Source organism: Buteo buteo, chromosome 16 (assembly GCF_964188355.1).
Source record: "Buteo buteo chromosome 16, bButBut1.hap1.1, whole genome shotgun sequence".
Taxonomy (NCBI): Eukaryota; Metazoa; Chordata; class Aves; order Accipitriformes; family Accipitridae; genus Buteo; species Buteo buteo.
Window position 1 is genome coordinate 15,327,828 of NC_134186.1, and position 23,940 is coordinate 15,351,767.

The 23,940-nt window shown below is 45.0% G+C and overlaps 2 protein-coding genes and 1 long non-coding RNA gene across 19 annotated transcripts in view; 1 reads left to right on the forward strand and 2 right to left on the reverse strand.

Annotated features, from left to right (window-relative positions):
* The first annotated feature begins 5,161 nt into the window (after positions 1-5,161).
* Positions 5,162-23,940, forward strand: part of LOC142040290 (uncharacterized) — a 78,974-nt gene continuing 60,195 nt past the window's right edge. For 6 of the 17 annotated variants that reach the window (XR_012653165.1, XR_012653163.1, XR_012653162.1 and 3 more), the window contains exons 1-7: positions 10,540-10,786; positions 13,685-13,777; positions 16,763-16,897; positions 18,058-18,162; positions 18,790-19,013; positions 20,195-20,293; positions 20,869-20,973. This is a non-coding gene — a long non-coding RNA (uncharacterized LOC142040290). Of the gene's footprint in view, positions 5,298-6,089; positions 6,155-10,539; positions 10,787-11,676; positions 11,819-13,684; positions 13,778-13,957; positions 14,097-16,762; positions 16,898-18,057; positions 18,163-18,773; positions 19,014-20,194; positions 20,294-20,868; positions 20,974-23,940 lie in introns of those variants that run through there. The other 11 variants (XR_012653154.1, XR_012653156.1, XR_012653152.1 and 8 more) reach the window with 11 other exon arrangements.
* On the reverse strand, positions 6,345-10,245 carry MYOD1 (myogenic differentiation 1). Its single transcript, XM_075047971.1, has 3 exons — positions 9,436-10,245; positions 7,855-7,933; positions 6,345-7,230 (listed from the first exon to the last, which is right to left on the reverse strand). The coding sequence occupies exons 1-3, from the start codon at positions 9,994-9,996 to the stop codon at positions 6,971-6,973; spliced, it is 900 nt and encodes a 299-aa protein (XP_074904072.1). The 5' UTR covers positions 9,997-10,245; the 3' UTR covers positions 6,345-6,970.
* On the reverse strand, positions 14,991-21,556 carry LOC142040289 (ferritin light chain-like). The gene is made up of 3 exons (XM_075047973.1): positions 21,291-21,556; positions 18,709-18,855; positions 14,991-16,801 (listed from the first exon to the last, which is right to left on the reverse strand). Exons 1-3 carry the CDS (start codon positions 21,471-21,473, stop codon positions 16,298-16,300), a joined length of 834 nt encoding a protein of 277 aa, XP_074904074.1. The 5' UTR covers positions 21,474-21,556; the 3' UTR covers positions 14,991-16,297.

Genomic DNA, 23,940 nt, shown 5'->3' on the forward strand with positions numbered 1-23,940 from the left:
GAAAAATCCTTGACTTAGTCTAAAAACTACTTGGCAACAACTGAAAATATCAGTGTGTTATCAACATTATTCTCATACTAAATCCAAAACATAACACTGTACCAGCTACTAGGAAGAAAATTAACTCTATCCCAGCTGAAACCAGGACACTCACAAATGGTGGGATGGTAATAGTCTGCCCCACAGTGACAGTCAAACCCCCTGACTTCAAACAGAACCACATGTAAGAAAATGGTCGTGAGTTGGACGAATGGGTCTCACAGGACGTTTGTTCCCAAATGCGATGGATTGTCACTGAAAAATCCCAGCCTGGCCTGACAGTCAGTCAGACACAGAGTTCTGCACACAGCAGTTGTCAGTGAACCATGAGGACCTTTCTGTCCTCACAGAGCATGAATCCCCAGATAAAATACAAGTTCTCCGGGTTTTGTCTTTCAGTCATGGCAGCCAAGTGCATTTGTTTTAGGATTCAGAAGTAAAGCATCAATGTGAAAGAAAGGAATGTTGTATGGCCAAAGTATAAGGTAGATGATTGTTAGGTATGTTGCCTCTAGGCTTGCTTACCTTTCTCTCACATGGCTTCAAATGATCTTTCTGAATTTGCAAGACTGTTTCTCAGCTTGTCCTGTTCTACACCTGCATGTTAGATAGGGGTTACCGCACATGCTGAGATGATTTGCGCCCTACTGAGGGACTTGGCCAGAGAATCGCATCACGGTCCTGCTGTCATCTCCTGTTCCTCTGCATCTGCCCCACCTGCCTTCTGGTAAGCAACCTATCTCCCCCAGGACCATTGCTTGAAGCACAGGCCATACTATGCCTTCAAAGACCTTCCATTTTCTCTCTCCTTTTGTCTTTCTTTTTCACTTAAAACAAAGAAAAATAGAGCAGTACCCTAAAATTTGTGCAGTAATAAAAAAAACCCATACTCTTCCTATAATTTTTCTCTCTGTTTCTGTAGAAGGCTTTTGGTAGGGAAGAGCTTGGCTTTTCCAATATATTTTTCCTGCTTTTCCTAGTGTATGGGGCTCCAGGTGCTGACTGAAGACCGCGAATATTTTTTCTGTTTCCTCACCAACAAATTTTCTGTTCTAGAAAGATGACAAAACAGAACATTGAATTCACCAAGAGAGAGTTTCAGAAAGAACTGCAATTTACATTTTATCCAGCAGATGTTGCCTTAAGACCAAAAAACGACTCAAGGTCAGTTCAGGTCGGTTAGGGAGGACTGTATTTCACAGAGTTTCAACAGTTCCGGGATTTTATCCAGCATCTCCAGATCTGGTCCCTTGAGACTGGGAGACCCCCTTTTACAGCCATGGACATGCAACATTAGGTGACTGTGCTGAGACACAGACCTCTGAGTGAATCTGACTCCAAGCAAAAAACCAACACCACCTCCACCACAATCACAACCTCCCTCAGTCTTGTGATTAAGTGGGTTATGGTCTGTCAGAGTTTTTAATAAATTTTTTATAAATAGTGGAAAGCTTCACTTCATATACAGTATTTGCCTCGCTATTGATGAATGTGGGGTTATTCATCGAGTCTTACATAAAATAGCACACTTGTTGATGTTGCTAAGATGCACGTCGAAGATAAAAGTTATTGACATTTTAGAAAGAAAGCGTGCGTTCAGTGCTATGCTGACTGTACTATTGGGAAAACCCTGAGGTTTTCTATCGCCCTGTGGTTATGGGATAGTTCAGTTTTCACAATTAAACTTGCAGTGTTAAGGTCTTTATTCAGAAGTGTCTGTGTATGTGAAAGGTAGATTTCTGTGTTCCTTCTACTGGCCCACATGGCTTTATGCCAGACATGTCCCTAATTTCTGGTGGGACCTGGGTGGGAAAGGACTATCTGGAGGCTTTTTTGTGTTACACTAAGGACCATTCTCTCCCTCATTAGCCCCAAAATCTCAACTATTGAAAGGAGAGCCATTGGTCTCCACTTAATGACATTCCCAGTTGTGCAAGGAACCTTTTGAGAAGGGAGTGTGCTGCATAGATCAAGGAGAGAAGGTCATGACTGTTCAACAGTTTTATGGGAAAACAAGTGATTTGAAAGGCTGAGGCAGGGTAAGCTGCGAAGCATTAGTAAATGGTGCTTAATGAGGTACTCAAGTATGCCTCAAGAGATGATCTCTGTGATGTTGGCGTGTGGGCCTATTATCTCCATCCCACATTCTCTCACACACACTGAATGCAGCTTGTGTTGTCAAAGATTTGCACTCTGACTGTATGAAGACCATTTTACCTACTGTTAGTGAAGCCAAGATTGCCATATGCAAGTTATTCAAAATGTCCTTCATCCATCTCCTGCTATCACAGGCTCTGTGTCAGCCACACATTTTGGAAATGTTGTAGGCTTTCAGCATTATTATGGGGATGGTTTCTGGTTTGTATTTTCAAGATCAGGTGAGCAGCAAAGCCTGCCAGCTTCTTCAGTGCGGTTGTGCTCAGGGAATCAATGTATCCGAAGGCATTGTGATAGAAATGGTCAGTGAGCAGAGCAGAAGCAAAGAAGCACAGCAGGGAGTTTGTCACGGCTTTGCGCTGCTATGTGAATGCTATCCCAGACAGTATTACATGCAGCAGCTTGAAACTATTGCCACTGAAGTTGAAAGTTTTGCCACTGATTTCGAGAACAAATTAATAATTTTTAAACAAAAGGGAAATACTAATTTCTTCTCATTAACATTTGGGTGGTATGAGGTACAAATGTTTGCTTGTGTGTCCACTTTTGGGTGTAGTTCTTCTGAAGATAATACCATTTTTGTGAGTAAAATGAGCAGGTTTTGCCCTTTGGACAATTTGACCCTTTCAAATATCTCTGCAAAATACAGGCTGTAAAATGAAAACTGTTTTTTCCTTCCACGTTCAGTGGGGTTTTGTAAGATCTTTATCTTGTTTTTAAAACAACAAGTCATTTTAAAAGAGCAGCATCTGGTGCAAAGCAACTGCCAACTTAGTATTTTTTAAGTATTTTGGGATACAGATGATAAAATATTTTAAAAGAAAAAATATACCAGGAATAGTTCATATATTTCTTTTACCTAAAATTCAGTTTTCAGTATGTGAAAAATTTCTGTAGCAGCTTCAATGCTAATGCGGGAAATGGTGTATAACATTGTTATTTTTAAAAAAACAGCAATTTTATTGCACTTTGCTGTTGTGAAATATTGAAAGTAGAAAAAGGATCCTCTTCATTCTTATATTTGCAAATGACCTGATGAAATTTAAAATCAAAGCACTTAGCATATGTAAGTGAACTTCACTTTTCCCATAGCAATAGCTTGAATAAGGTAAACCGATAATACGGGTTTTGTCATGCAGCCCCAGCAGGGCTTTCTTAAGTTATGAAATCAAATCAAACATGCCTAAAATACACACTTATCTTTATGTTCAAAGACAGTTACTTTCCTTTAATTGTTTGTAGCTGTATAACTTTCCCTTTGGAGGTAGCGTGCCGTAGGAAACATCAGACAATTCTAATACCTTTAGGGAAAAGCTCCAAACCCACATTAGGCAGGCTCTGTACTGTCCTGCCAAGGCAGCTCGGGGAAAGGAACGGTCTGGTTTGCAGTCACCCCTGTTTTCTCCCAGGCTCTGCATGTCAGTGCAATCTGCGGGATTCAGATTTTTTAAAATCAGACGGTGCCTCGTCCTGCAGAATATTGAACAGGAACCTGCGTGGTATAAACCTTGATTTCAGGGTGTTGGTATGTGTTTGTAGCCCATGCTGGAGTGTTTCTGTAGACCAAGCTAGACTGCACTTTGTCTTGTAGAATCAGCCCTAAATGCCTAAATACACCTTCAGGAGCCCAGTTTAAGAAGCGAAGTTTGTGAGTGTTGGATCAGTCTTGTATCTGTTCCTCAGCTCTGCTTATGTTCCCTGCCTGAACATAAACTAGTTCCCTGTCGGAACTAAACTAAAGCTCTGAATCCAAGCATTTCCAGCTTGGAAATATTTGCCCGTAGACTGGGATGTACTTCCATCAGTAACATGCTGTCCTCTTGATGCACAGGGGAGCAGAGGAACTTCAGGTATTTGTTTTAAGTATATTACCTTAGAAATAGACAGGAAGAAATTGCACAGGGAACATATTTTCCTTATTTAAGTTTAAAAATAAATATAGCTGTATTTATCAGCATTGATGCCCTTGGGCCTTACTCCAGTGGACTTTTCTCACTGACTTCAGTGGGAAAAAGATGGACTCTGCATAGGAAATCTGTGAATATTATTTTCTTCTTCACCCATCCATCTATTTTGGGATGTGCTAAATGCTTGTTCTCTGTTGTAACATTAACACCAGTATGTGGAAACTTGGGTTGCTAAAATAAATCAGTGAAATGCAATATACATGACTTCACATGGAACTGCATGTACATTGTTGAGCACAGGCAGGCGCCCCATGTCCACCCTGCCGTGCCAGCTTTACAACCAGGTACACGCTATTGTGTTCCGCAGAGGTGGGGTGCTGGAGTGAGGCAGGCATGAACTTTGTGCTGCCGACATGTATAGAGTCTCTGTAGTTCCTCAGCTGGCCAAATATTTCTTGGTTGCCATTACACCACAGTAAAACTGATACTTTCACCAGTCTCAGAGTATGGGGATGGCAAGGTCTATAGTATTTCACAAAAGCATCTTTTGATCTTTTGCATTGTGGGCCTGACGGAATGTTTGCTGGAGGCAATGAAAATTTTATTGTTGATGTGCGAGGTATTGATTTGTGAGGCTCTAATTTTTTTAAGTTAGTGATATTGACTTCAAACTAACCTGTGGCATTTTTCTGACCTCAGTAGAGACCCTCCCTATTCATGCTAGTATGAATTAGCACGTTTGCAGGTACGTTTAATTTTTATTTTTAATGGAAAAATGAAAGGGGTGAGCTCAACCTTTATGGGCTGGGCTGTTACAAAGTTAGACTTTGATGAAGATATTGAGGGGCCAGTCCTGCCTCAGAGTCCCCTCCAATCCGTGGGAGACTGGCCAGCTCCGCAGAGTGGTCCTGTACCTCAACGACGATTTATCAACCACAGTCATGCGCATGGATGAGGAAGGAATTCCTGGGGCTGGTACCTTCCCTGCCCCTCTGGCTTCGGGTAAGACAGCAAGTTTGGAGCACGCCTCTGCCCCAGGAGGAAAGAGGAGCAAGTGCGTTGCTCTGCTGGACACAAGGCTGCTCACTCCTCTTCTCTCCATGGAGCATTGATATTCAAGGCCCTTACAACTTAAGGACTGGGAGACATTCCCATGGAATTAGCTGTTCCCCCTTTCTTTTTCCTGTTTAAGAGGTAAGAGCTGCACAAATTCCCTCTTTAATAGTCACCTAAGAGAGAAAACAACAAATAATCTGTCATCAAAGTATTTAGAGCTGATGACGATATCTGGGTTCGTTTTTGGGGTGGGGTTTGTTTCTTTTTTTTTTTTACTGTGATGTTTAAACAAAATCCATAAATCACAGTCATATGACAAGAAATGGGTTGTTTCACATTGGCTGTAGCTGCTGGTTATTCTTGTCCAAATGTACAGAAATGCTCTCATGGTTACTTACCAATGACAACCTGCTCAGGGCTTAACATTTTTCAGTTTCATGGCAAGCTTGCAAGGTTACACATATATACTGAATGAAACATAGCCCACTGGTTATTTTTAGAGAGGCTCTAAACAAGAAGTAAATCCCTGGAGTAGTGCTGCCAGAGATGGCGTAAAGTTCAAATCCAAATTAAAACTGCCTATCTTTGGCCTAAATTCCAACCTAAATTTGAGGAAAACTGTGATCTACATCTGAACTTTATGACAAAAAATCCTTTGCAATTATTTTCTAGCACCTAAGAATAGATGAACGTGGTACAAACACTCGAAAATTAGACCTTGAGTGAAAAATGTGAACATTTGTCCAAGAATGTAGTACCTGGTCTTGTGAGATACTGTTGTGTAACTTTAGGTTATGATAGCTGCACTGGAATTTGGAGAGTCTAATTTATTGTGAATCCTAGTTCTAACACATCTTTGTAAGATCAAGTCCTATAATGTAATTGTAAACTTTGGGGGGAGGAAGAGAAACATGCTTATTTACCTTACAGATCTCTTTAATAATGACCTCTGATGGACAAGACTTGGTTTAGAAATCACCAAGATACAATATGAAGTAAGTAGAACCCTTTTCAGCAATATATTTATGCAAAGTAGTTGAAAGTAGTGCAACTGAAGCATGTTCTTGATTTCTTTGCTGAATCAGAGCCTGCATCTTCTTCCTGCCAAGGCAGCAATCTCAATACCACTCCTAAATGCACTAGTAATTCTAGAAGCCCTAATGAAAGTCAAGATAACAGCACAGATTTTATAAATAAGGGTCTTTATTTAGAATACTGTTGAAAACATCCTTGGCAACCACATTGTATAAATATATAAAGTTAAAAGTTTGACACAACAAACCAAGCAATATTAAATATTTTTAAATTTTTTTCCCCTTTTTGTTTTGTGTTTAATTTTTGCTTATGTTTCTTTTTTTCTTTCTTTTCGTCTTTTTTTCCTTTTTTTGCAAAGCAACTCTTATTTACAGTTATACAAAAAGTTTTATAAAAAATGGTCCACAACCTTATTTTGGCCAGAACGGGAGTAATAGGAAGGATCTGCCATGCCACACCACTGTTGTAGATTTCTATTCTCCTCTGCATTCAGGAGCCAGGTTCCTATTCCCCAAAGCTGAGATTAAACATTGGCCATTTCATGGTATACAGTTTTATCTCTAGACGTATTAAATAACTTTAGCGTAACAACCAATAAATAACTAGGTGTATTTTGAAGTAATACAGGTTTGAAAAGTTATATATTTGAAGGAATTTTCAGTGATATTTTAAAACTGGAACAAGTCTTGAGAAGTCTTTTTAGTCTTAGAAGGCAGGTCTTGGAGCGTGGCTGAACAGAGCAATTTGTTTTCAGTGCAGTCCAGCTGGACCTGCCTTTATAGCACTTGGTAGATAGGGTTGCTGCTGCTGCTGCTGCTGTTATCCTGGGGAAGTGGGGTGCAGTTGGTGGGGGAAGGAATTTGGGCTCCGCTGTCATTCAGACTCGCTCCTTCTGGGGGGGAACAGGGACTCCCTTCAGCAACAGTTTCCACTGGAGGCAGTATAGAACATGGGGAGTTATCTGTGGAAATCCTCTCTACAATGCTTGAGAGGCAATCAAGGCTGGAAACAACAGAACTCTTCCCATGCTTTGGATCTAAAAAACAGACAAAAAGGTGCTCAGTTTATCCAATGGGTACTTAAGGTTAGTAGGATGTAGTTCTTTCATAAACCACCAGTGAGTGCCTGACAGTATGCATCTGTGAGCATGTAAAGACTCAGAGGAAATGAATATTGGTGAAGGATGCCAATTATCAGGAAACAGATTGTAATTTGCAAAATGGAAGCGACACACGACCAAAGTATGCTACTTTTGGGGCAGGGTGGATCCAGGGCTTCACTTCAGTCCATAGAAAGGGAAGGGAAGATTTGAAATCAATTGACAATTTCTCCCATTTGGATCAATGGTAGATAGAAGTCTTCATGCAAAACATGGTTAACCACTGAAAATTAGTTGAAGAGAAGAATATATTTTTTATCCAGATGTTATATTTGCAAAATAGGAAATGCAGCTCTAACATATCCCCCTATTTGCAAATACATCTAGAGGAAATCCAATGCTTCTACTAGCATCAACAGCTCGCTGGCTGAAAAGGCAGGTTCCTCTTTCAGCCCAGCTGGGGTCAGCTGAACAACTGGGGACAGAGACGGCACGGGGAAGTTTGCTGCATTGACTGCCTCAGTCTCCATGTTGCACATGGCTGTTACGGTACATACTCACCATTTGGTGATTCTGTGTAGTAGCTGCTGTCATAGCTGTTTCTTCTGCGAGAGCTGCAAGGAGGCCCGCTGTACTCCATCTGGAAAGGAGAGCAATCTGAGTGAGGTCACTGGTTGGGGACAGCATTTACTGAAATCCCAGTAACCATCCAATTTCTTATTTCAGTCCCTAGACTGTGCCATCATTCCAGTCCTGGCTGAAATGCCATCAAATTGTAGTTTCTTTGAATGAGGCAGAACTTAACTTGGCTAGAAGGGGATTCACCTCAGAATATTTTATGTGGCACAGCTGTTCCAAGGGAAAATTACCATTGTTGTTGTATCGAATGCTGTAGCTTACAAATGAGATGAGGTTTTCCAGCATTCTGATCAGATACTGTCCTACACATATCTTCAATTTACAACAAGGAGACCGAAAGGGTAATGAGTCTGTTTTTGGTTTAATTTTTGAAGGTTTTTCCAAACATGAGTTCCTCTTAAAAAGCCTCTAGTCTACCTTTGTCCCTTGCTATTTCCTTTAGTTTCTTTTCCCATTTCCATTTTGTAGAGAAAAATCCCCAAAACATTGACCAATATATTTGTTTCCAATATTTTAATCCACAACGAAATTACGCTTTCTGACAGAAGAAAAAGGCTGTATTTTGAGGAGGGATCATTTGTGTAAATCTGTTCTCCAATCTGCCAACTATCTCATAATCGCAGATGTTCAACTCAGTAATGATTATCCCCACCACAGCACAGAAAAAAATCTCAGGTCTTAAAGTGCTGCCGATATCCCATCCTAGACAGCTGTCCTGTGCTCTAGTCACCACATCCCACCACCCCAGAGCCAGACCAGAATCTGAGCCTATAGCCCCAGTGAAAAGATGCAGCGGTGAGACACCCTCTCTGGCACCCACCCTTCTTCTCCACTCCCCATAACATAAGAACAAGACTGAAAGCCTGGGGTCTCCTTCCTATTGCTGGTAATTGCCTATGGAGGGGATGAAGTGTGAGGAGAAATAGAGAACCTTTTTCTTAAGGCTCAAGAAAAACAACTCCTTTTGTTTAGACCCTTCTCCTGTTATCACGACGAACGGCAGAAAACAAAACCCAGACTCTTACCAGTTCCCCTGTAACTACCATGACCAAGGGGGACCTTCCTCTCTGCTGTCCCTAGAGGATTCGAAGGAAATGATACAGCAGAAGATGGAAACAGAGATGCCCCAGGAACTACGGGAGCACAGGCAGGGCTCAGACCTCGCCATGCCCCCAGGTACCCAGCACAGGCAGCTTCCCAACGTGCTCCCCCAGCAGCTCTCCCCTGGCTCCCCCAGGACACAGGGGGACCTCCCTGACTTCACATCCCAGGGAAAAAAGTGTGGAAAAGATTTTTCTTCTTTCCCAGAGATCCTGGCATGTGGGGACCCCACCTCCCTTTGCTGCTGGAGCTCAAGGCACGAGAAGGGACTTTGTCTTCTGCCTGGGGAGGTACAGAAGGCAGCTGCTATAGGAAAGGCAGGAGGTGACTCGCCCTGCGCAGGTTTGGACCAACAGCGTCTGGGGCACCTCGGTGGCAGGGTGTCCTCCCTGGGGCACTCACCATGCCATCGGAGCAGTTGGAGCGAGGGCTAGAGGCATCTGATTCCCCGCTGTAGTGCTCCAGCACCGGGTAGTAAGCGTCCTCCTGCTCCCGCAGCAGCGCCTGCAGGCTCTCAATGTAGCGGATGGCGTTGCGCAGGATCTCCACCTTGGGCAGGCGCTGGTTGGGGTTGGTGGAGGTGCAGCGCTTGAGGGTCTCAAAGGCTTCGTTGACCTTGCTGAGCCGCCGCCGCTCCCTCATGGTGGCAGCCTTACGGCGGTCGGCGTTGGTGGTCTTCCTCTTGCAAGCCTTGCAGGCCCACAGCAGGCAGCGGCCAGCCTGGTGGTGCCCGCTTGGCGCTCGGACGTGCTCCTCCTCGTGCGGGTGCCCGTGGTGGTGCCCGTGGTGGTGCGGGTGCTCCTCAGGCTTCAGCAGGCCCCCCACATGCACCAGCCGGGGGTCCAGGTCCTCGAAGAAGTGCATGTCCGACGTGTTGAAGCACGGGTCGTCGTAGAAGTCATCGGCGGCCGCGAAGGAGCAGAGGGAGCCCTCCGTCATCTCCATGGGGCCCAGTAAGTCCATGGGGGCGGCGGAGGAGACGGTGGCTGGGCCAGAGGGGGCGAGGGAGGGGATCGGAAGAGAGGGGGCTTCGATCGGGCTGTTCAGCGGCAGCCACCGTCCGGGCGGGTGCGCGGAGCGGAGGCCCTCACACCCTCTCCCAGGCGAGGCCACCAGCGCTGGCTGCTGCTGCTGCTGCTGCTGCTGCTGCTGCTGCTGCTGCTGCCGCCGCCGCCGCCGCCGACCCCCTCCCCAGCCGCGCCGGTCCGGGAGCGCCACTCGAGGCCGTATTTATGCCGGAGCCCCCCCGGCGCGGCGGGTCGGGTCGGGACGGGGCGGGGCGCGGCGGGGCGGGGGCCGCGGCCGCCGGAGCCCCCGGAGCAGCGCGGGGGGGGGGGGGGCGTGGGGGCGGCGGGGCGCGGTGTCCCGCGGGCGCGGGGCGCCGTCGGGGCGGTGTTGCCGGCGCTCGGGCTGTTGCAGAGCTAACGCCAGCCGCTGCCGGCGCTCGGCTGCACGGTTGTCCTTTTTCCCCCCTCTCCGCTTTTTTTTTTTTTCTCCCCCCCCCGCTTTAAGCAGCCTCCCTGCCCAGCCAGTCAGGGAAAGCAAGGCTCCCCGGTGCCCGAAGGTGCCGGCAGCCGCCGAGCGCTTGCCCCGGGGGACAGCGGTGCTCCCCGCTTCTCCCGCACGCCCCGGCGGGGCCGCGTTGCGGCGCCTTCCCCCGCGCGTCCCGGCCGGTGGTCGGCGGCAGGGCTGCGGCAGCGGCTCCGCTGGTTTCTCCCAGGGAAGAAACCCCCAGCCGCGGGACGGCCACAGGGTAACTACCGCGGGGGCGTTCGCGAGGGCGGACGGTGCGGGCGGCACCTCAGGGCGGCGGCGAGGCGCCGGGGCCGGGGCGGCCGCCGCGGAGGGCCGCGGCCGTGCCCGCCCCGCCAGGGCGGCGGGTGCGGGCGGAGAGGCACGACGGAAAAGGTCGTGGCCGGGGGGAGCCAGCGGGGCGGCCGCGCTCAAAATGGCGGCCGCCTGGTGGCGCTGCGCTCGGCGGGAGGCGGCGGCGTGACATGGCCGCCTCTAGGGGGGGGTAGCGGCCCGCCGCCCTGGGCCGGGGGTTCCCTCCGTCACCTCCGCGCCGTGAGCGGGGGCTGCGGGCTGGGGCAGGAATTAGGGCCACGACTCCCCCAGGAGGGTGAGGGGCCGCCGGGTCTCCGGGACAGGGAGGGGAGGGAAGGAGGTAGCGGGCCTGTCCAGGAGAGACGTTACTCTGGAGCCCAGGCGCTCTGCTCTCACCTGGGAAAAAAAATTTCCCAGCAGAAAAAGCGGATGTGTCTGGGGCCCGTTGAAGTGTGTTAGCCTTTTTCTCGGGAATCATGGTGTCCCTGCCCACGTCTGACCCAGGTACAGTTCAGAGATACATACCGAGGATGGAAAATGTCCTGCAAGACTCAAGCGCAGTTATTGAAACTATTTGACCTCAGAGCAAAAAGAAGTTGTGTGGGAGGGTGAGGTCTGGAGTGGCTGAGACACCCAGCCTAGTGCCTGAGCAAGTTGCAACCGTATTTATGACAGGAAGTATTTGATTCATCCAATAAAGCAACGCAGTGATGGTTTAATAATGAGGTACTGGAGGAGAGCTGAGGCCCCGTTCAGCTATCACTTCAGCCAATTACTCTTTTCACATGAGCTACAATGTATAAATTTGCATTTCAGGTTCCTCTTTCAACTTAAGCCTCTGTTTACCTTTATTCTGAAGTCTTTGAAGTGATTGATTTCACCTGGTGAAGTAGCATTTTGCTGCGCATTAGTTGCACTGCAACTGGATTGCTTGTTCACCAAGACTTTGTTATTTCAGGTAACTAGCAGTGGCAGAGTTTGGACCTTGGAGAAATGGGATGATTTTTGGCAACATCTCTCAAGGGTGCCAGAGATTTTACTCTGGTTTTGGAATATCATTTGAGATGAGAAATTTGGTTCTTTTTCCAATACGGAAGCACTTCAGCAATTCAACTGTGTGATTTCATTGACTTCATGGTTAAAATAGTTATGGGTATTTTTAATGTACCATGAGCTGAAATTAATCTCCATTCTGCAGTTATAAATGTTGGTGAAATTTCAACTCATTCAAAACCAGAGGCAAAGCTCTGTCTTCACTGGGGCAAAGACTAAGAGAATCTGAAAAGGTAAAAAAAATCCATCAATGATCTAGTCCCCAGTCCCTGTGCCTATGACTTCTCAGAGGGGCTATTGTGATGGTGGCTTCTTCTGTCATTATATGATTTTGTTTTTGCAAAAATTCCTAATCCACAGTCACCATTTTCTACTTACTTAAATGTCTTCGAGTACAGACAAAGATAAGCACTGTTAGTCACATTCTGTCATTATCCATGAAAGAGAAAATTCTTATTTAAAAAAATAAGTATACGTTTTAGACTCTGTGCAAGTTCATTCTTTCACTATATCCAATGCTGAAAAGTGATATGTCCCAAGGAGATCAGCTATTGACCACCCTGATACATTTAGAAGAGTATCTCTCAGCTGTTTCTGAGAGGCAGAGTAGCAAGCTTGTGGAAACACTTCACTGTTATCACAGAGGTTCTTTGATCCAGAAGGAATGAACAGGTTTTTCTTTTTTTTAAATCTTTATTGAACAGTTAAAAAAGTAAAAATTATTTGTATTCAAAATAGTGCTAGGTATACAATAATGCATAATAAGTATAAATGAAAAATAGTTGTATGCTTTAACAACTGAACATGTAAATTGGGATATCAAGGCTTGGTACTGGCTGTGTGACCCACTCAAGACACTTAAACTCTCTCCAGATCATTTGTGGAAAAGGTAATTTTACCTAGTATTTAAACAGTGTTGTAGTGTACTCTGCTACTGTGCATTTCTAGGTTATATTTGACCTCAGGAAAAGGCACTCTGGGACTTGCGCATATAGTGGTTACCTTGGGCAAAGTGGTAACAAATGATGGGCCTTGGACAAGCAATACAAGGAGACTGCCAGTAAATGCCCATGAATGTGCTTAAGTAAGTGCATGAATTCACCTAAGTGAAAAAGTCAGGAGAAGGCTGTGACCAGACAGTGAATTCTGCTTGGAGTGATCTTCCAGTGAAGGTGCCCTTGAGGACTTCTTCCCTGCTGCTGCCACCTAACTAACATTCACTTCACAGTATTATTCCCAAAGGTGGGTTTGTCCAGAAAGATGTTGCCTTGTATGGTGGCACCTGAAAAGAAGTCCTTGGCAAAGAACAAATCCTGAGGTGCTCTTCTCAATTTTGTGTGGCCATAGTGGAGAGGGTGAAGGACAAGCATGATCTTCACCTAGAGACTTTAAGTGAATTCCTAACTCTGAGAGTAGGCAGCAGCAAGGGCCCTTTCTGTGCAACCATAGGTGGTGCTTATGGCAAACATTTAGAAGTATGCCATTGTTAATACCTGTTTGGAAGCCTCTGTGGCTGTAACTCATAATTTCAGTAAAGATTAGGTCTATCCAGAGCTTTCAGTTTGGATGCTATATTTAGGGTACTGGTGCTGCTATAGTTATTCTGAGCTGCCCCAGATTGTGTGTTTGGATGGCTGGGCATTGCTTTAGAAGTACAGATACAGAGTGTATGTATGAACAAGCGTTCAGCAGAGGAAGAAAATTTGTAGTTTGTGTAAGTGTTGTTGCCCTTATACCTGTTCCACATTCATCCTTCATCTCCTTTTTTTAGGGTGTGATTGAAAAGGAAGCTGGGAAGGTGGAGGCAGACTGTACATCCTATGCTGAGAAGCATGGACAGACTCATCCTATACACAATAGACAGGTATTGTTAACAAAGTCTGAGATATTCACAAGCATATGTGTTCTCTCAGAAGCAGCAGCATGTGGACAAGAAGAGCTTGTTATCTACAGTAACTGATTTGATTTCTGTTTTTCAGAGGATAGAGACTGTGAAAATAGCTGATTGTGAGTTTATCTAAAATTAACAGAATTGTCTCTTCAGGCAGAGGGCCCAGAAAGTGTTTTGGAAAAGAGAGAAAGACCTAAAATCTGAGAATGTGTGGATACATTTGGCTAGAAAGATGAATATGAGAAGAGTCTCTGAGAAATAGACATGGCAGTATTTCAGGGAAAAAGAAGAGGCAAGTAACTCTTGCTTTGAAAAATTTAAATGTTGGGCTCTTTGTTACGTTGGAATTCATTTAAGGTAAAGGACAGTCTTAAGTCCTGGAAACCATGGAGCAGGCTGCACCTACATTTCAGAAGGTCACCAACTCTTAAAGGAGAAGACTGTTGTAGAAGTAGGTCAAACATTACCAGTAGTATTTGAAGTGGTTTTATATGGCACTAGTTTATAATTCAGATAGATAGTAGCTTTGCTCTGTTCATACTCTGTATTTTAATACTGAGAGGGATGGGTTCCATTGCTCTTACTCATGTTGAGTTGCAGTCAGTGGAACTAATAGTTGAATAAGGTACGCTCAGCATGAGGATGGGTGATGGAATCTAGCCCAGATGGAAATATCTTAAAACTACTGCTGTATTAGAGAGCAGCCATCTCAACACAGGCAAATCTAGCATGTTGCTAAAAGTGCTTCAAGCCATTTTTGTGGCACACTGCAGTATTTTTACAGATGAATAGAGGGGCTGTTTTAAAGTGATTTCCCCCTGCCCCCCCCCCCCCCCCCCAAGGTTGAATCACATTAACAGAAAGACTGGGAAAGCATCTGTGTTGTAATTGTCTGCCCTGTGTTACAACACCAACAGAAAGTAGGTGGGCTAATACAGTTCTGCAGAAGTGGCTACTTAACTGCAGCTGTGTATAAAAGAGTTTACTGAAAATGTTTCATTGTGCAGTGTTCTTAATGCAGTTTTCTGACATTTATTTTCATTCTGTGGTCTACTCTTCCATCTTGTGCAACTTCCTTAGTAGTAGAGAAGTACTGGTGCAGTTGTGTATACATATGCAAAATCTCTTGGAGAAAAATACTAGCAGGCCTATGTGGTAAATGGAGTAATACAATGTAGCTGCAAAGTGCCATTTTGAACATTGAACTGCATTTATTTTCAAGCGTAATAGGAGTATCACTTACAGTATTACATAAAAGTATGAGACAATCTTTCAGTGAAGCAAACCCCAATTGCGTAAAAGGTGTTTTATATAATGACAGAAAAACCTAGCTGCAGGCAGCTGATCTAGCCAGTTGCTCTTCTTAAGTGACCTTGGTAGCTAGTGTACAGAAAAAGAAGCACTCCTGTAGGAGATGAATGGAAGGAATTTGGACACCTCTGAACTTTAACCAAGCTAGCTAAAGTAAAGGCCTTAGGTGTGGTGGTGCTAATAGCCCCCCCCAATTAAAAACTGCCCTAACTGAAATGCAAAACTAATGAGTGGCCTCTCTCCATGATGAACTTTAGTTAAGCATGCTGCATTTTCACTAGGATCTTATTCCTCTACTGAGGACCAAGATAGAAATAACAGTAGTACCATAATAATACCATAATTTAGCTAGCTGAAATAGGGGTCTGTATGGTAATTAAAGGAACCATCCTACATTAAGTCTGGACAGAGCCCTAGAGCTACTGTCTTCAGTGACACTTGCACAGTAACACTAGAACCTGTAAAGATCACATCTAATGAGAACCCCTAATTTATCTCTCATCTGCTTTTGGAGGATAAGCAAATAACTGTGGAGAAAACCAGCACATTGTCTTATTCCCACAGCTGAGGAAATGTTTGCATCCTTCATCTTGGAGAAGTATACCACTAGAAGTAGCTGGGTGACAAGTAAATGAATTAGACTTATTTAAATTGCTACTATGATAGAAATAAGACAAGAAAACTTTGTTTTAAAACAAGTCTTTTTAAAAAGTTCATTATTTTAGTATACTTGTTAGTAATGTAAAATATCTGTTAGTAATATGAAATATTTACTAATATAAAACTAAATCATTGGATTTTCTGCCACATAGAAGTTTCTTTGTACTAAAGTTTCATATTTTTTTTTAATAAAATTTATATATACTGTTAAAAATAATTTGCACTAACTAATCCTATTAATCATTTAAGACAGAAAAGAGGCTTAAAAGCTTTTGGCTTCTAGGAAGAATTGCATAGAAAAGTGTGACTAATGCCGACAATCTAGGCAACTAGCAACCTTGGTTGCTAAAATAAAATAATGGTATAGGCTAGATTTTGAGCTGTGACTCAACAGAGGACAAGGGGACAGGGTGTAAAGCAGGAGGAGCGATACAGCATCGTGTCTCCTGAGTTCTGGTCTCAAGTCCAGCCTCCGTACAGGTCTGCCTTAGGAACTGCTCTGTAGCTGCAACAGACACAGCATTAAAGGCCCTCCCTGCCCTGCTTCACTTTTGCTCCTGTCCCATCATTACACTGTGGCAGCATGGTAGTGCAGTGTATGGTTGCATAGATTGGCCCTATACCATTTCTGTGCTGGTAAGATTCTCTCTGGGGTCGCTTCAGACCCTCTGCAGCTCCTGTACACTGCTGGAGAGATGGGCAGGGGCTACAGTGCTGACTAGACTCTGGCTCTATGCCTGTTCTGAACTCTTTCTGCAACCGGTCCATAAAGTAATCCCCAAGACTATTTCTGCCATCTTGGGAACAGTCAAGCCTGCGAGCATTGGTCAGCAGATCTCCCATCAGCTTGATCTTCCGGATTTTGGGCCCGATAAATTGTTTCTTGATAGTGCTTGCGCTATGAGGGTCTGCATTTTCAATACTCAGGGCATAAAGCTCTTCAAAATATCGTATCATAGTTTTCCACTGTACCATTGCTACTTCCAGGGCTTTCATCAGACCGACTGCATACTCACAGTTTGGTTTCTAAAAACAAAGACAGAATTACATTGATTCAGAAGAACAGCTCGTCTTATTGGATCATTGATGGTTTCCTGCAACTTACCTGGTGCTCTAAACAAGGTATGCTAGGATTTTGCAACAACTCCTAGTTTGGAGTATTTGTTTTTTGCCAAGTTGGATGGCTGTAAACATACAGAAGTGGCAGAACCCAAGCAGTTTTTCAAGGAACAGAGATTTAGATAGCGGCAGCTATGCCTGAGGAGCATTCTCACACCAGGAAACCCTATCATAGAATCACAGAATGGTTTGGGTTCGAAGAGACCGTAAAGATCATCTAGTTCCAACCCCCCTGCCATGGGCAGGGACACCTTCCACTAGACCAGGTTGCTCAAAGCCCCATCCAGCCTGGCCTTGAACACTGCCAGGGATGGGGCAATGTCATGGTTTAACCCCAGCCAGCAACTGAGCACCACGCAGCCGCTCACTCACTCCCACCCCCCCAACCCAGTGGGATGGGCGAGAAAATCAGGAAAAGATATAAAACCCATGGGTTGAGATAAGAACAGTTTAATAGAAAAGAAGAAACTAATAATGATAACACTAAGAAATGACAACAGTAATAATAAAAGGATTGGAATGTACAAATGATGCCCAGGGCGATTGCTCACCACCCACCAATCGACACCCAGTTAGTCCCTGAGCCGCGATCCCCCACCCCCACTCCCCCCAGTTTCTATACTGGATGTGATGTCACACGGTATGGAATACCCCGTTGGCCACTTTGGGTCAGCTGACCTGGCTGTGTCCCCTCCCAACTTCTTGTGCCCCTCCAGCCTTCTTGCTGGCTGGGCATGAGAAGCTGAAAAATCCTTGACTTTAGACTAAACACTACTCAGCAACAACTGCAAACATCAGTGGTATCAACATTCTTCTCATACTGAACTCAAAACATAGCACTGTACCAGCTACTAGGAAGACAATTAACTCTATCCCAGCTGAAACCAGGACAGGCAACCACAGCCTCTCTAGGCAACCTGTTCCAGTGTGTCACCACCCTCACAGTAAAGAATTTCTTCCTAATACCTAATCTAAATCTACTGTGTTTCAGTTTAAAAACATTACCCTTCATCCTATCGCTAGACTCCCTGTTAAAGAGTTCCTCACCATCTTTCCTGTAGGCCCCCTTTAAGTACTGGAAATCTGCCATAAGGTCTTCCCTGATTCAAACTGAATATTTTAAAAGGCCATCTTGAAAAACTTTCTATTTTTACTTTCCACAGCTTAACAACTGCTATGATAGGCCAAAGAAGAGCATTCTGTATTAACTATTTACAGAATACTAGTTTGGCAGAGGAGAATCAGCCCCTTGGTCTTTAACAAATGAGGTGGGTTTGGGTTTTTTTGCTGATAACTTTGAGTTACTCCTTTGTACCTGTGCAAGCCTGAGTCAGATCTCTAGTTCAAATTCTATCTTGAGCTGTGCTCCAACAAGTCAACTACTACCCCAAGCTGGATGTTTCTTCTGCCTCCTTCCTTACCACCTTTCTTAGGTGCTAATGGCTCCCAGACTTCTATTTAGTTTCAATGTGAAGGAGACAAGTGGGCTGTTTCAGCACAGTTTAAAGAGTCTCATAATCCATTACAGCACACTAGAAACAGCAGTCTGCAGCTGAGTGAAAGAAAAAGGGGGCCATTGTTCATATTCTTTTGGGCTCCAAAGCAACCACGTAGAATTAGGACTGTATGTCTGACAGTTTCTAGGCATCACAGTCAAGAACAAATCCATGTACGCTAATAAGACAGAAAAATTATATCTGGAAATTTAACAGCAGATGAATGCAGAGATCTGAAGTAACAACAATATAATGCAAGAAGTCAAGAGTAGTTACTGGGGATTGCAACTGCTTGAAAGCTTGTTGTCTACTACGCACCTGGATGGTTTTAGAACAGTAATGGCCGCCTCTTTCTTGCTGATACTTCATCAAAGCCTCTGCAGCTTTTCTCTCTTCCAGAGCTTGATGCAAGAAGAACTTTGAAACATTTGGTAGAGCCACATGCGACTGATCAAAATATTCACCCTAAGCACACAAAACATGAATGTTAAGATTTGCTGGAGACGGGACTCACTTGCAGCAGAACATGGCTTTATCAGAACTCAGGAGACCCTTCTAATAGAAGTTGTTCTACCAGCACAAACACTTTGAAGACCTTAATCCACATTTCTGCAATAAATGAAGTAAGTAGTTACAGTCTTAAATTAAAAATCTCTATACTTCTGCTAGAACTCCTTCTGTCCTTTAATACTGGACAGGTAAGTGTAGTACTGATGTTCTCTCTCAGTAGCAGCCAGAGATCCTCAGAATATTTTATTTATGTGTGTGTGCGTTTTTCTGTTGTTGTGTTTTGTGTGAGGTTTTTTGTTTTGTTTTTTTTTAACATAGTCTCAGCGCAGGGAACGCAAGATTTATCCCTTCAGGTCAGCATTCCAGTGAAAAGTTAGCTTTCAAAGGCATGAGAAAGATGAGGCAAATACTGAAAAGAGAACAAGCACAACTTTGCATCTGTTTATCAGCTTCATTATGGATAATGTTATTCCAAAATAAATACTGCTAATGAACTATACTGTATACACCTTTAATATTATATGTAGCTCATGCCTAGGAATACTTAAGAGGTATTACAACCCTAAACCCACTGCAGGCCTTGTTCTATTCTGTATCGGAAAGGAACAACTTTAACCACTGCAATATTTAGCTATGCTAATAGATCTATCAGTTCTTACATTAGAATAATTTTATCCATGGTATAGCTGTCCCATAAAGAGAATGTATTGGAGACAGGTAGCAAAGGAGAGCCACCAGGTTATACTAGTTTCAGCATTGGCTCTGCACAGCTCTGATGTGGAGAATGAGAGGCAGCACCAGGAATATGCCAGGAACCAAATTGAGGGACCTACAGCATCTTGATCTGCTGGTTCCTTAAACATGCATATACAATACAGCACAGCTTTTGTCTCTTGGACGTACTCTGGATTGGAGTGCTGCATGTCAAACTGTTGGCTAGTAGCCTGCCTAGGAGGGGCAAGGAACAAGTACGTGCATTTCATAAGTTTTTCTGCTTCTTATTGTCTTCCCCACTTTCATCTATTACCCTGCTTAAATATGAAATACTTGTGTTTCATCTATGTTACTCTGTTTAGAAAAAATGCAGAAAAGTTACAAACACAATACAAGTCTGTTTTTCTTACATTTTTATGATCATCTGTGATGCCCCAAATCTGTGGCACACATACACATGTGAGACCATAAGCTATTCAAGAGAAAGTACATACTGGAATGTTTTATTAAGAACATTCATTACAATATCTGCATAATCTTTTTCCCCCCCAAAGTCATTCATTCATGTTTCTGTTGACAGAAGAGTCAAGATTCAATGTTTTATAACCAGTTCCTCGGTGCAAGTGTGCTGCATGACTTCAGGTAGAGCACAAGTTACCACACCTGCCTAACTGTTAAGGTAAATCTATTATGTCAATCATTAACTATTTAAGATGTTTGCATTTCTAGGTTTGATTTGTCCACAGTCAATTTCTAACTGAATTTTCTTCATCCTATCCAGCTGTCAATCACTAGTATTATTTTAATCCACATGCTTAACTACTAGAGGTTTTACTGCATACTTAAATTTTTTGGGGACTAATACTTGACACTAAGCTTGCTCAAAGGATCTTGGGGATATATTGAATATAGTTTGTATTGCTTCTCAGTGCATGCCTGGCATCAGAAGGGATGGCATTGATCATTTTGGGGTTTGATTTTAATGGCTTTGTTAAGATAGGTGTTGCCTTAATATTTGACATGTAACCAGTCACAATTTTGGCAGGCATGTTATACAGTATCGGAGATAACTTTTTAAATTCATGTCCAACATTCCTGCCTGTGGAGCAAGGGAGCTGACAGCAGCGATCACAAACTGTGACTTCACCAGTTAACCACACACAACTATTTTACATACAAAGTTCGGTAAAAAAGCACCCAAGAGTCATACTCCAAAGCTGTCAGCGTTCCCTGTTTCTGTCCCTCTTTCCGCAGGCACAACTCCCTACGCGAATTACCCAAAACACACGAGCGCCTGATTCATCACCCGCTTGTTCCAGACCTTCGGCGTTTTTCTAGCCGTGTCAGCGGCCGCCCCGGGTAAGTGCACAGGCAGCAGCGCGGACCCGGCGCCGGCCGGCGGCTCGGAGCGGAGCTCCGCTGCGCTGCAGGGCCTGGGCGCCAAGACAGCCCCCAAATGCCGCTGGGTCAAGTAACGGGCCAGGCACCGCTCTTCATCCCTGCCCGACTCTGAAACCCTCCCGAAGCCCCGACAGCGCCGGCGGGACCTCCTTACCCACCCCGCCCGGGCAGGGCGAGGGGGGACCCACGCTGCGCCCTTGGCCGCCTCCCGGGACCTGACCTCCCCGCCCGGCCCCGGCCCCGGCTCCGGCCCCGGCCCCGGCCCGCCGCCTTACCAGCGCCTGCAGGCAGTAGGCGAGCTCCAGCAGGGCGCTGGTGACACCGCAGAGGCCTTCCTCCACGGCGGGCGGGAAGCTCTGCCTCACGCGGCTGCCGGGCAGCGGGCGGTGCGCCGGGCAGGCGGGCAGCGTGACGCGGGGCCGCTTGGAGCGCGGCTCGGCCATGGCGGGCGCCGCCATGGGGCAGCCGCGCCGCCCCGCCGCCCCGCGCCGCCTGATATAGCCCGGGCACCTGGGACACACCTTGCCGCGCGCGGCGGCGGCGGCGGCGGCGGGCCGCCCCCCTCCCCGCCTCCCTCCCGGACCGCGCCGACGGGAGGCGCGTGGGGCCGCCCGCCCGCCCTCGCCGGGGGAGGGCGGGCGCCGCCATTTCGTGCGCGCCCGTGGGCGGGCGCGGCGGGAGCCTCGTCCCGCGCGGCGAGGAGCCGGCGGTGCGCAGGTGCCGGGGCGGCCCGGGGCGGCCCACGAAGCGCTGCGGCCCCTCGGCCCTCGGCCCCAGCGCGGGCCCCGTCTGCCCCGCGTCGGTTGCCAGGGCGGGAAGGGGCGACCGGTGCCTCGGCATTTCGACAGGTCGTTTGAGGCGCGGTCGCCAGGGACGTCCACGCTTAAACGCCTCCTTTAAATAGCGGGCAAAAGCGCAGCGTGGGAGTCGAGGCCGGAGTAGCTGATGGTCGCTCGCAGTCAGATGCAGTCGTGGGGAGGGAGCGATCTGTGAAAAAATCCAGGGAACTTAGCAGTGTATCTAAATATGTCTTGGCTACAGGGTAAATTCTTTATCTTTTTTGATTTAGCGGTAAAGATGTTTGTGTTGAACCAGACCTATCTAGGCAGATTAAACCATCTTCAGTATTTTAGTAACCAGTAGTCCTCGGTTTGTACAGTAACTTCAAAATACAGGTTTCTGACTTTCTCAACTGCTTTACCGTATGGATGGAGCGCTGCTTGTTACTGCTTGAGCATTTATTTACCTTTAATACATTCAAGCCAGTGGAGTGGAAATATGAGTAATCTCAACACCCTTCAAATTTCATAATTATCTGTTCACTGACTTTCTGTTTAGTAAGCTTAATGTTACGTGCCTTTCTGTGGAATATTTTTCTAGCAGATCACCCCGCTTACCCACAAACCCAGGATGCTAAGGGCAGAATCGTTACTCCATTGCACATTTTAATTGTTATTGGATCTGACTACCTAGAGCAGAGCACATATCATCTGAGAGTAGTCCCGTGGAGATGTGAGAGAATTGGTCATGAGAAACTTTACGTACTTCTTGTTCAGTGCCTCCATCTTGTATGCTGTTCAGCCCTCTTTGTTCACTCTAATTGTCCATTTTTTCCATTCTTCTGATTCTTCATGCTATAGTTAGATTAGAAGTTTCAGCAAATAGTGTGCTAAGTTTACTTTAAAAACCCCCAACATTTAGGCATATGCTTATTTTAAGCATTTGAGTAAAACTGCGAGTAAAGCATACCTGTAATGTTTGCAAGGCTAAAGTAAGTAACTCAATTCATAACTTGTGATATATTCATTGACAAGACAGTTCAACAATATATGACCTTGTTCTGAAGTTCTCAAAAAGGGTCCTCTCTTTTGCTGGCGCACTAGGGACTTTTGCTGGGAAGATGTACTACTAACAGTTACCTTTTAGCTCCCTCCATTCCAACTGTCTCTGTTTTAACCAGTAAAACAGTTGCTAGTGTTTTATTATTCCAGAATAATCCTGTGACTGCCTCAGAAGAGGAAGAGCAAATGTGGTGTCTGTGTGTGTGTATGTATTGACACCCTAATCTAAATAAAATACTTGACGACCTCCTTTCTGTGGAAAGTCCAAATAATTTGAAGTGTGAAATCGCAATAGAAAGGAAGTTAGCTAGTGTCTCTGTGGAAGAGTTTATAGTTGTATTTTGTTAGGTGGGCATTCATGAGTAACTTCTGTGCATAGTAGCTCATAGATGCTTGTATCTGTATTAGTGGACTTTTGGTCCCTTGGAAGTCGATATTTAGTTATCCCATTTCAGTGATGGAGAATTAAGACGTAAAGACATTTCTTAGGGCCACCAGTGGGGCTGATCTGAAAACTGACTCTAAATTTCCTTAATCTCCATATGTTCTTTAACCTCTTTTTTTATGAGAACACTGTTCAATTTATTTTGCTTTGCACTTCATAGAACTAAAGGAAATATGTCATTTGTACTGTAACCAAATGCATTGTGGAAAAAATTCCGTTATAAAGTAATGTAGGGATTCTTGCTACATAGGATGAGGTGGTGTCACATGCTGGTGGTATCTGGACTGAGGAAAGTATCATCTGTTCCAAAAACTTGTGACCTCAATTCTTGGTTTTCAAGAAATGCTGTATCCTAGGGAACAAGCGCTTTGTTCAGTTTCTTAGTTACAACATTTCAGCATGGCATGGAGTAAGTGCAGCTGCCTGCTATCAGGTAGTGTTGCTTTTAAGATAGGTTGCTTTTTTCCCCACCTGGCCTAAACTGAAAGGAAAGGCTTGCATCTCTCTCCCAAACTCTACGCTTCAGAAAAGTTATTGCCCGCTCGGGGTAACAATATCTGTATATGACTTTGATACAACAAGTGAATCTGGGTTAGATCCTTATTCCCACTAAATCCTGAAGTATGAAGGTACTTTGGA

What these genes read in the sequence shown, in the direction of transcription:
- LOC142040289 (XM_075047973.1), bottom strand. Translation starts at nt 21,473, where the DNA reads ATGGCGGCGCCCGCCATGGCCGAGCCGCGCTCCAAGCGGCCCCGCGTC. An exon ending in CCTACTGCCTGCAGGCGCTG is followed by an intron (nt 18,856 to 21,290) that starts GTAAGGCGGCGG and finishes TTGTGTGCTTAG; the next exon opens with GGTGAATATTTTGATCAGTC. An exon ending in ACTGTTCTAAAACCATCCAG is followed by an intron (nt 16,802 to 18,708) that starts GTGCGTAGTAGA and finishes CTTTGTTTTTAG; the next exon opens with AAACCAAACTGTGAGTATGC.
- MYOD1 (XM_075047971.1), bottom strand. Translation starts at nt 9,996, where the DNA reads ATGGACTTACTGGGCCCCATGGAGATGACGGAGGGCTCCCTCTGCTCC. An exon ending in CCAACTGCTCCGATGGCATG is followed by an intron (nt 7,934 to 9,435) that starts GTGAGTGCCCCA and finishes TCTCCTTTCCAG; the next exon opens with ATGGAGTACAGCGGGCCTCC. An exon ending in CTACACAGAATCACCAAATG is followed by an intron (nt 7,231 to 7,854) that starts GTGAGTATGTAC and finishes TCTGTTTTTTAG; the next exon opens with ATCCAAAGCATGGGAAGAGT.